The following is a 12102-nucleotide window of genomic DNA, read 5'->3' as shown; positions in this document are numbered from 1 at the left end:
AGGCTCCTGTTTGCAGTGAGGAGCTCTTTCAGCGGCTCAATGACTAACCTTCATTTTTGCTTTTTGCTGAGACTTTAGCTAAGGTTTTTAGGGATCTCACTGTACACGTGAACACAGAGACACACCTCACACATCCACACTCCCACACACACACAGAGACACACACCTCACACACTCCCACACACAGACACACACAGCCCCACTCCCACACCGGAGAGAGGCACACCTCACACACCCACAAACACACACACAGACACACACCTCACACACCCCCACTCCCACACACACAGAGTGACACTCCTCACAACCCCCCCACTCCCACACACACGCACACACACACCTCACACACCCACACTCCCACAGACAGAGACACACCTCACACAGCCCCACTCCCACACACACACACAGACACACACCTCACACACCCCCACACACAGACACACAAAGCCCCACTCCCACACACACAGGGAGACACACCTCACACACCCACAAACACACACACAGACACACACCTCACACACCCCCACTCCCACACACAGACACACCTCACACACCCACACACACACACAGAGTGACACACCTTACAACCCCCCCACTCCCACACACACACACACACACCACACAACCCCCCCACTCCCACACACACACACACACACCACACACAGCCCCACTCCCACACACACAGAGAGACACACACACCTCACACACCCCCACTCACACTCACACACAGAGAGACACACCTCACACACCCCTACTCCCACACACACACAGACACACCTCACACACCCCCACTCCCACACACAGAGACACACACACACCCCCCCACTCCCACACACTCAAGAGACACACCTCACAGCCACCCCCCCCCCCCCCCACTCCCACACACTCAAGAGAGTGTTAAAGGGGGTGGGAGTTGTTTGTGCCGCAGCAATGACAAGCAGTGAGCAGATGGGCAGGAGGCTATTCCCCAGGCTCCAGCCCTTCACACACACACACACACACACACACACACACACACACACACACACACACACACACACACCCTAACCCAGCCCTTCTGCTACCTCACGAGCCCTGCCAAGGCACACACACACACACACACACACACACACACACACACACACACACACACACACACACACACACACACACACACACACACACACACACACACACACACACACACACACACACACACATCCCAGTCTTGCCTAATCCCCTAGTTCCTCCTGTAGAAACGAGCCTCCTATGGTAGCTGTCCCTTACTGGGTCTGGAAATGTGTGTGTTTAGCAGGCAGCCATTACACGGCACAGAAAACAAAATGCTCCCAGGTCTCACCGCGGCGCACAGGCATTTCATTACTAGTAGCGGTAGTGCATGACAGTGAATATATACATATAAATACATCAAAACGGATACGCCTACATACATATCAAAACAAATATCAATGCATTGATACTTACATTTCATTTTAAGCTGACACTATATTTGTGTAACTTCCCTAAAGCTTAAATAAACATACATATGACACTGTTAAAACAACTGACATAAAATTTCTAAATGTGAATATGAAATATTTAGTTGATTTCGCTGAGAGTAAAATAATAGAAATCCAATTGCAATCCAATTATTTAGGTCATCTACACCTTGAAAACCACTAATAAAGACGTTGTGGACCAGAAGAGCATCTATAGGCACTTTTCCACTGCAGGAAATAGTGGGCTGTTTAAGGGGGAGGCACCTTTAGGTAGTTTTCCTCTGCAGGGACCAGCCCTGTAGGACCTCTTTCAGGGCCACCTTCAGGAAAATAAGTACCTACTCTGCGGTAAGAACGTCTGTGCAGCTGTGAAACTGCTGGGTGGAGCTTGCAGTGATGATTGACACTTATTGGTTAATCGCAGCGTGAATGGAAGACAACAACAAGCACCATTTTTAAAACCAGTCAGATTTACCAGAGGTTACACAGAGAATACAGCTAAATAGCTTACACAGTTAGCTTGTTGAAGATACAGTCATTGAATGAACAGCATGTCAGCTGAAATATAGACTTTAATTAATCATCCTGGTATATTCATTTATCAATTAATTACAGCTGCCATGAAGCCATTTAATCACGTGTTAGAAACTTTGGAGCCAAATTCAACCGTCGACTCGATCTGAGAGTAATTCTATCGTTATCTAGGAAATCTGTGGTTTAACAGTGTAATGTTGGTTTGTAATGTAAATGTTTTTGTGCTCGAAACTCGCATTGCGGTCTTCCGTTGCATCGCAAGCAAAATATTACGCTATGTCACTTGTACGCTACGTGACCCTGTAGCTCCTGCACAGCAATGGAATGACAAAGGCTGAAAGGGCCAGTTAGGAGGCTGTTCCTGTAAACGTTCGCGCCACCTGGGAAGTGCCCCCAGTTCCTGCAGTGGAAAAGCACCTTATCTGAAACTCACACAAGGGACAGGGACTATTTACCAAGAGCCTAACCTGAAAGGCCTGCCCCCTGACTGCCAATCAGATTAGCAGACCCCTCTATCCGATCCAAAAATCTGGACAGGCTGGAAAGAGGTACGTCTAGAGGAGCTCTGCCTCTCTTTCCCCCTTTCCATCAATGCAGAGTAGGTGCTAGTGCTGGTGCCAGTGCTGGTGCTAGTGCTAGTGCTAGTGCTAGTGCTGGTGCTAGTGCTGGTGCTAGTGCTGGTGCTAGTGCTGGTGCTAGTGCTAGTGCTGGTGCTAGTGCTGGTGCTGGTGCTGGTGCTGGTGCTGGTGCTAGTGCTGGTGCTGGTGCTGGTGCTGGTGCTGGTGCTGGTGCTGGCGTTAGTGCTGGTGCTAGTGCTAGTGCTAGTGCTGGTGCTGGCGTTAGTGCTGGTGCTGGTGCTGGTGCTGGTGCTGGTGCTGGTGCTAGTGCTGGTGCTGGCGTTAGTGCTGGTGCTAGTGCTAGTGCTGGTGCTGGCGTTAGTGCTGGTGCTGGTGCTAGTGCTGGTGCTGGCGTTAGTGCTGGTGCTGGTGCTGGTGCTGGTGCTAGTGCTGGTGCTGGCGTTAGTGCTGGTGCTAGTGCTGGTGCTGGCGTTAGTGCTGGTGCTAGTGCTGGTGCTGGCGTTAGTGCTGGTGCTGGTGCTGGTGCTGGTGCTAGTGCTGGTGCTGGCGTTAGTGCTGGTGCTAGTGCTGGTGCTGGCGTTAGTGCTGGTGCTAGTGCTGGTGCTGGCGTTAGTGCTGGTGCTAGTGCTGGTGCTAGTGCTGGTGCTGGCATTAGTGCTGGTGCTGGTGCTGGTGCTGGCGTTAGTGCTGGTGCTAGTGCTGGTGCTGGCGTTAGTGCTGGTGCTAGTGCTGGTGCTGGCGTTAGTGCTGGTGCTAGTGCTGGTGCTGGCATTAGTGCTGGTGCTAGTGCCCGTTTGTTGTTGGTTCAACTTGTGAACCTCTGAACTGGGCTGGTTTGTTTTGCTAGAGTGTCACCATAGAGCCACATCATTACGTCCGCTTTCCCAGCCACGCTGGCACAACAACAATGGCAAACAAGTTTACGAAAGTCGAACACCACATAAATGTTACAAACATGACATTGATGTGAGAAATGAATAGCTAAGCTTGCTTAGGTATTGTTAGCTGACTAACAATTATGTTCATTACATTGATGTGAGCAATTCTTTGCTCTCTAAACAGATGGCGGTCAGGTTTGAGTTGGTTGAGCTGGTCATGATAATCCAGCCCCTGAGGTACGCAGGGTTGCCAACTCTCACACTATTGGAGTAAGACACATGCCTTTATCCCCTGTGTCACGCTAGCTTGAAAAGCTAAATTCATCAAAAATCTGAAATGTTTATACAATCTTAAGTGTTTGGGCCACTCTGGAACCAGTATTTCTGGCTGAGAGACGTTTTTTGGCTGTTGAAACAAGTTCAACATGAGGCATCGGTTCCAAACCAACCCTGGAACTGCCTAGTTGAAAGAGGGATATGTCCCTGAATCTGTCTCTGTGTGGTGTGAGCAGACCCGTATGTCTCTGTCTCTGTCTCTGTCTCTATGTGGTGTGAGCAGACCGGTATGTCTCTGTCTCTGTCTCTGTCTCTATGTGGTGTGAGCAGACCGGTATGTCTCTGCCTCTGCCTCTCTCTCTGTCTCTCTCTGTGTGGTGTGAGCAGACCGGTATGTCTCTGTCTCTGTCTCTGTCTCTCTCTGTGTGGTGGGAGAAGACCAGTATGCCTCTGCCTCTGTCTCTGTGTGGTGTGAGTGGACCAGTATGCCTCTGCCTCTGTCTCTGTGTGGTGTGAGTGGAACGGTATGTCTCTGCCTCTGTCTCTGTCTCTGTGAGGTGTGAGTGGACCGGTATGTCTCTGTCTCTGCCTCTGCCACTGTCTCTGTGTGGTGTGAGTGGACAAGTATGTCTCTGCCTCTGTCTCTGTCTCTGTGAGGTGTGAGTGGACCGGTATGTCTCTGCCTCTGTCTCTGTGTGGTGTGAGTGGACGGGTATGTCTCTGTCTCTGTCTCTGTCTCTGTCTCTGTGTGGTGTGAGCAGACCGGTGAGTCAGAGTGCCTGAGCCGCATGCCGCTGAACTTGTTGAGAAAGTTTAATTTTCATTCGTGTTACGTACTCGCAGGAGTATCAATGTTACTATGGCAACAAGCTTGCTCCCATTTTGTATCTGATCTCATTACCGCCACTATGAAGACCACAGGGCTGACCATGGAATAATGGCTTCTATTTATAATTTATTTGCAAAGCGAAAATGGAAAAGAGATTCATGACTCAAATACTCATCATCAAGTTGTGATGGCCTAGATGATTGCATATTTTTCAAATAAGATGTATAATAAACACTTCCTTGTTGGTTTGTTTGCTTATTTTTTGATGATCAGGAGAAGTATAACCATGGCACTTACCCCTCAGGATTGTGAGTTTGGAGGTGACAGATATTTCCCCTTCGCTGTTGCGGGCCACGCACTCGTAGATGTTTTCATCTCGGGGTGCTCTTAGAGGCTGGATCCTCAACACAGCCCCCGCAGATTCATCAAACTCTATGGTCTGAGCCACAGGGAAGACAAAGAAACATGTTCAGCATCAAACTCTATGGTCTGAACCACAGGGAAGACAAAGAAACATGTTCAGCATCAAACTCTATGGTCTGAGCCACAGGGAAGACAAATAAACATGTTCAGCATCAAACTCTATGGTCTGAGCCACAGGGAAGACAAAGAAACATGTTCAGCATCAAACTCTATGGTCTGAGCCACAGGGAAGACAAATAAACATGTTCAGCATCAAACTCTATGGTCTGAGCCACAGGGAAGACAAATAAACATGTTCAGCATCAAACTCTATGGTCTGAGCCACAGGAAGGACAAAGAAACAAATGTTCAGACTTATATATTTAATTAAAAAATGGCCAACAAAATATTGACGATGCAAAGAAATATTTAAATCCATTCTTTCGGTCAGGCATATACCATAGAGTTCCATGATTGTACAGGATTACATTGAAAAGGCTTGATTCCTACAAATAAAAACTCCTAGCGAATCATTCAACAAAGGTCAGTGTGTGTGTAACAGCCTTAATAAACAGAGGTGCAATGACTGTCATTGGACATGGGTAGGTGACTGACCTCGATGCGCTGAGAACTGACTTTCTTCCCTTTCTTGTTCCACACAACTTGTGGCTTGGGGTCACCTGTTGCCTGACACACGAATGAGACTGCTCCCCCTGACACACCTATCTGGTCTGTAGGAAGCTTGATGAACCTGGGGGAGACTGGGAGAGAAGAGGTGAAAAAAAAGAAAAATATTTATGCCATGAAATGTTGTCAATCAGAGGCAGAAAGAGTGACAGGACCTGTGAGATGTGAGACAGTCGGGGGAACGTTGACAGCGTCGGGCCATCTCGGTGACACTCTGGTGACAGAAGGCAATAACACACAGCAATATTTCCGTCCCCTTTATTCAATAAGCCATTACTAGATCCATCCCCAACCATCCCAGAATAGAAATAGGATCAAATTGGGTCCAGACAGACGGCCTCAGCACCTGAGATTGACACCCGGTGAGCCCCAAGGTGCTCAGCGGCGCGTCGTCATAGATACGGAAAACCTTCCAAGCGCAGGAGCCTGGCCTCTGTGTGCTGTTGCCATGGCAGCACGTAAAACGGGGCAAGCTTAAACTCCTCCCTCTCAGAAGTTGAATCAGTCTCATCTATCAGATCACAGCTAGAGCTGACCCCTCACCATGGTTACCACCCTTTCCCTTCCCCCTCTTTCCTCTCTCTCTCTCTCTCTCTCTCTTGTTCTGTCACTCTCTCTCTCTCTCTTTCTGACTCTATCATTCTCTCTCTCTCTCTCTTTCCTCTCTCTCTCTCTCTCTCTCTCTTTCCTCTCTCTCTCTCTTGTTCTGTCACTCTACCTCTCTCTCTTTCTGACTCTATCATTCTCTCTCTCTCTCTCTCTTTCCTCTCTCTCTCTCTCTCTCTCTCTTTCCTCTCTCTCTCTCTTGTTCTGTCACTCTACCTCTCTCTCTTTCTGACTCTATCATTCTCTCTCTCTTTCTCTCTTTCTGACTCTCTCTCTTTCTCTCGTTCTGTCTCTCACTCTCTCTCTCTCTTGATATGTCACTCTCTTTCTCTCTCTCTCTCTCTCTCTCTTTCTCTCGTTCTGTCTCTCTCTCTCTCTCCCTTTCTGTCTCTCTCTTTCTGACTCTCTCTCGTTCTCTCTCTCTCTCTCTCTTTCTGTCTCTCTCACGCTTTCTTGCTTCATCTCCTCCTCCTCCTCCTCCTCTTTGGTCTTCTTTCTCAGGTGAGGCTGGTCTATGTGGAGAGTACTGGGGTGGAACAAGAGCTCCAAACCTCCTCTCCTCTCCCTCCACTGCACGCACTGTCATTCTGATTTAACCACTCACTTACTCAAGCATGTCAGGGGCTTTTGTATTTGCAGTTATCAAGTTATTCCCCCAGGAAGAATTGAGAGAGATGGGTGAGAGAGAGAACGAAAGAAAGAAGGGAGGGTGAGCGAACAAGCAAAGAAAGGCAGCCGATGTCATATTGGTTTCGCACCTCTCGCAGCAGGCATAACAACATCAGCACTAGGTGTGTGTTTTTGTTTACTCTGGAATTCTGGGAGAATTCGAGAAGCAGGGTGGAAAATCTCCGGGGAGGGCTCAGCTCAGCTCCCATGTTAGCAGCACAGCGCAGCGCTGGTGCAGTTACCAAGCTCTCTCATGCTATGCCAAACGACCTCCTCAAAGCAGACAACACAGAGACACACAGAGACACACAGAGACACACAGACAGACACGCAGACAGACACACACACACACACACACACACACACACACACACACACACACAGACACACACAGACACACACACACACACACACACACACACACACACACACACACACACACACAGACACACACACACACACACACACACACACACAGTAAATTAAACTCCAACAATTAAATGTACTTGGATTGCAGTATTTCAAGCCTCAGTCCTTAACCTATACGCCATAATTCATAATGGATCAAGCGCAGATAATGTACGTGTTTCTTGTCTTTACTCTGTCGCTAATATCTCCGCTCAAGGCAAAGCCCTTAGCAGCAGTATCCCGGCACAAATGCGAAGCCAGCCCATACTAGCACATCGCCAGTGCACGGGGAGCAGCATCACCATGGCAACCATGATCAAACCCCCGTCAGAACACAAACATGAAGGGGAGGGTGGGTGGGGGTGTAGGGGGGCTGCGCCACACAAACACAACACTATATGTAGAACCCAGTATCTTATACCTGGCTGGCAGTCTGACAGTCAAAGTACAGCCAGACACACTGGCTCATTCTCCTCACAGATCAAGGATTGGGGGAATAATAGGCTTGATATAGCAGGTCAAATGGCTGCGTGACTAAGAGCCAGGCAATTTTCCATTTGTATAGTTCTTTCCATGGACAAGGCGAGTTGTGATAAATCCTTGGTGTCACTCTGTGATGTATGGTGTATAAGCCCTGTATCATTTAACTGCACCCTAGATAAGCAGTCTGCATTCAACATGTAGCATTTTTCTATTTTCCTCTCGACAGCCTATCATAGGCTACTTGTTACACGCTATCTCTTCACCATAGCAATATGACACCCTATGGGTTTAGTCAGCAGCAGGAGGGGAGGGGAAGCAGTCGTGTCTGGAGCACACAGGAGAGGAGCTGTAATGAGGAGACAGATGGATGGACGTACCTAAGGCATCAGAGAGGTGGTGCAGAGGCAACAGGAGCAGGCTGAGGACGAGCGCCACAGAGTGGGCCGATCTGGAGCTCAGCTGGGCCTGAGCCAGGAGGCCTCGTCCTGTCCAGAGAGCCATGAGCCCCTCAGTAGGGAGGGGGGTAGAGACGGACGCTTCGCTTACGATGGCCAGGCACTCTGCAAGACAGACAGACATTATTAGACAGAAATACAGACAGACAAACAGACAGACAGACAGGCATTATAAGACAGAAATACAGACAGACAGACAGACAGGCAGACAGACAGACAGACAGGCAGACAGACAGACAGACAGACAGACAGACAGACAGACAGACAGACAGACAGACAGACAGACAGACAGACAGACAGACAGACAGACAGGCAGACAGACAGACAGACAGACAGAAAGACAGACAGACAGACAGACAGACAGATTTAGATGTAGGTTCAGATACTAAATTGCATGCAGGTGTGATCAAAACAGTCAGGTCATAAGGAATGACAGAAACAGAAGATTATAATTCATGTATCACAGATATCATGTATGAAAAATGCCAAACATTGTGGAGCACACACACGTGATGTGCCACGGCCGGCTGGGGGGTTGAAAGGCCTCCATATGTGGATTAGAGGAGAAAAAAATGGCATGGATTTTCACGGCATAGCCATCTGTTTGTGCCATGTAGAGAGAGAGAGAGACTGCAAATACGGGCGCCCTATTCTTCATTTTGAGCTGACACATGAGAAATAAGCATTTGCCGCACACGACATGTAGGCACGCCAAAAAGAACACACATGCTTGGCTCTAAACTCTCCAAAAAGATTGGGTTTGGAGTGTCTTTCAGAATGTCAAGAGGAATAACACGTTTCTCTCTGCGCTCCGGTCTATAACTTCAGCTGTTCAGTCAAGCCTCCACTCCGCTCGCAATCCCTCACGCTAATACACACTATAGCCTCAGTAAGTGCTCCTGTGATTATCACATGTCTTTGACATACAGTACGTCTCCTATTGACAACACTAGCCTCAGTAAGTGCTCCAGCGATGATCACATGTCTTTGACATACAGTACGTCTCCTATTGACAGCACTAATGTGAAACATGGCTGGGTCCTAAGCCAGGGGTGGAAATGGACTGTCATGTGTTCCATTAATAATTTAGCCACTTCCTGGTGCCTGGTGCCTTTCCCATCCAGAGCCTCTCCCATTAAAACCCCGAGCGCACAAACACACCCCTCAGACTGAGGGCATTTTTCACCATCGGCAGATTCATCACCGATTCACCGAGGTCTGCAAAAGCTCCCTGGTGAGAGGTCGATAATCCACAAGTCTGATCGATTTTCTTCCTCTCCATTCCCTCCACCATGCCCGGGCACATACAGGTGTGAAGCCAAATGAGATGGGCTCTGATATTAAGTCTTTTTTTTTCTCTTTCTCTCTCTTGCGCTCTCCTGCTTCTCATATTAAACACTAGGGCCTTATACATGTGCCACTGAGATCAGATCAGTTTATCGTATCGTATTCGCGTGTAGGTGTGAAGATTTTCAAGGGAAACGGCTCTTGTCGTTACCTGTATACATGTGCAAAATGTAAAGCGGTTACATTGCCTCGGGCATGCGCAAAGACCACGGAGATGTGCTCCCACCTGGTTTGTTTACTAACAACATCAACGTGGATCCGCATCGGGCACAGGCAGTGTAGTGGCTTAAAGTTCCCTTCTTTCTATCAGCATATAGTGCTTAATATTTTCTTTGAATAACCACTCTCGGATGGAAAGAAAACGAGTCTACGTGTGGATGTGTTTCAACAACGGTAGAAAACTGTGTTTGCTCCGTCTTTTACTGGACTCATAATTATATGACAGTGGTATTAGTTACAGTTGAGACACCCGAAATAACTTGCATGCGCAGCAATCCTGAGACGTGATTTTTAGTTTGCACATGAATACTAACGTCTTCTTTGATCCCAGGAAATTTGAGCACATAACCCATCTCCCTTACGGAGATATTGGCGAAAGTTAACCTACTTCATTGCAAACGTCTAGTTTTTCAAACGTGTCTAGTTTTTGTGCAGTAGTGAATAGAGTCTCAGTCTACTACACCATACATAGCATATCATGTTTGTAGAAAATGATTAAGGTGCAACAAATGCCAATAAGCATATTTCAATTAAATGATTCACATTGCAAGCAAAATGGTGCGGCTGGAGCACAGGGAGGGACAACGGTGACGCAGTTTGGATGTAGCGACAAACATTTATGTGCTGTAACAAACAGTGTTAACCAGTATGTGAGTAACGTGGCTTTTATTAAAACATAGCGTGTGTAATGTGTAGCTATTTCATTCCGTTTATTAACCTTTCCGGCTGTCTGTATTACTAGCCAGCAGCAGACGTAACGGAAAGGGAGCATTTTACTCCCCGGCAATCTCTCTACAAACTTCCATACAGACGCGGGATCAGCAGAGGAAAATCTACTTTCCTTTTGGGAGAAACCAGGCCAGTCGTTCCCACGACTACAGCACCTTGCAAAACTAATTATATGCGTTCCAGCAACAGGTGCTGCGAGTGAGCGCTCCTTCAGTGCAGCAGGGCGCGTTATAGAAGCCAGGCGAGAGCGCCTGAATCCTGACACTGTAGATGCTATTTTATTCCTGCATAGCGCTAAGACAAATTCTAAATAGAACGAAGGTTAGGCATATCAGCAGAGGTATATTTTGGTTACATTAGGATGGCTACGTTTATAGCTTGCGTTTTGGGCGCACCACAATGCCAAGAAGTTTGTCGCGACTGTAATGGCATATTTCATTGTGGGGGTGATTGATAGTTTAAGGCTTACGAGACACGGTGTTTTCTGATGTTTTACTGAGTCCTCTCTGTCTCTATCACACACACACACACACACACACACACTAACGGAAGCAACAAAGGTTTAAATTAAGTGACATCCCTCAAATGTCGCGTCTCCCGCAAACCTGCAAGCTATGAGTCAGCTGTCAGTATTGGAAGAAGCCTTAACGTCGAAGATGAAACTTCCTGGGTTATTTTGTTTCGTTAGGCTATTAGTTATATTTTAAAACAGCCAGTCATTGTAGCCTACCACTCATGGAATAAGGAATTTCAAAGAGATGATGGAGTGAACTTTCTAGCCTCCTGTCACCGTCTCCCCCCAGTCACGCACGGCCTCCCCCATGACACATCGGCCTGATTTGACACGCCCTTTTGTAAGACGAATTAACGTGGTAAACCACCTCTCTCGAAAGGCTCAGACGATCGGCGGAAAAACTAACGGTTTACATCTAGACCCCTTATACATGAGGCAATTGTAACACGCTCGCGAGTTTCTATCGTGGTAGGCGCAATGTAACCGCTTTACATTGACGCATGTATAAGGGGCTAGAGTAACAAGCTTCGCTTTCCCCCCTGCATATGTGAGACAGCAGTTAACCACTTGCACAGAGAAAGAGAAGATTAGGATCCACTGTTTTTTGGGGCACAAAAGGTGGCGAGGCGTAATTAAAGTTTGACCTTAGACAAAACGAAGTGTCTTCTTTTGATGCATTTTCATGCAAGGCACCTCTTTCTCTCTCCCTCTCTCCCTCTCCCTCTCCCTCTCCCTCTCCCTCTCTCTCTCTCCCTCTCTCCCTCTCTCTCTCTCTCTCTCTCCCTCTCTCTCTCTCTCTCTCTCCCTCTCCCTCTCCCTCTCCCCCTCCCTGTCTCTCTCTCCCTCTCTCTCTCCCTCAATCTCACTCTCCCTTTCTCTCCCTCTCCCTTTCTCTCTCTCTCCCCCTCCCTCTCTCTCCATCTCCCCCTCCCTCTCTCTCTCTCTCTCCCTCTCCCTCTCTATCTCCCCCTCCCTCTCTTCCTCTCTCACTGGATATAAAGCTCTGCAGT

The 12102-nt window shown here is 48.0% G+C and overlaps 1 protein-coding gene across 1 annotated transcript in view; it reads right to left on the bottom strand.

Moving 5' to 3' along the window:
- The window catches only part of ptprsb (protein tyrosine phosphatase receptor type Sb), a gene marked incomplete at both ends in the record, with an annotated part of 75283 nt that extends 66954 nt beyond the window's left edge, over nucleotides 1-8329 (bottom strand). Inside the window, 3 exons of the mRNA XM_080858810.1 lie at nucleotides 4871-5012; nucleotides 5591-5736; nucleotides 8206-8329. Coding sequence (XP_080714936.1) covers nucleotides 4871-5012; nucleotides 5591-5736; nucleotides 8206-8329 — 412 coding nt within the window. The remainder of the gene's footprint in view (nucleotides 1-4870; nucleotides 5013-5590; nucleotides 5737-8205) is intronic.
- Nucleotides 8330-12102: the final 3773 nt, after the last annotated feature.

The sequence above is a fragment of the Sprattus sprattus genome, assembly GCF_963457725.1.
Source record: "Sprattus sprattus genome assembly, chromosome: 20".
Lineage (NCBI taxonomy): Eukaryota > Metazoa > Chordata > Actinopteri > Clupeiformes > Clupeidae > Sprattus > Sprattus sprattus.
This window is presented reverse-complemented; position numbering and strand designations above follow the sequence as displayed.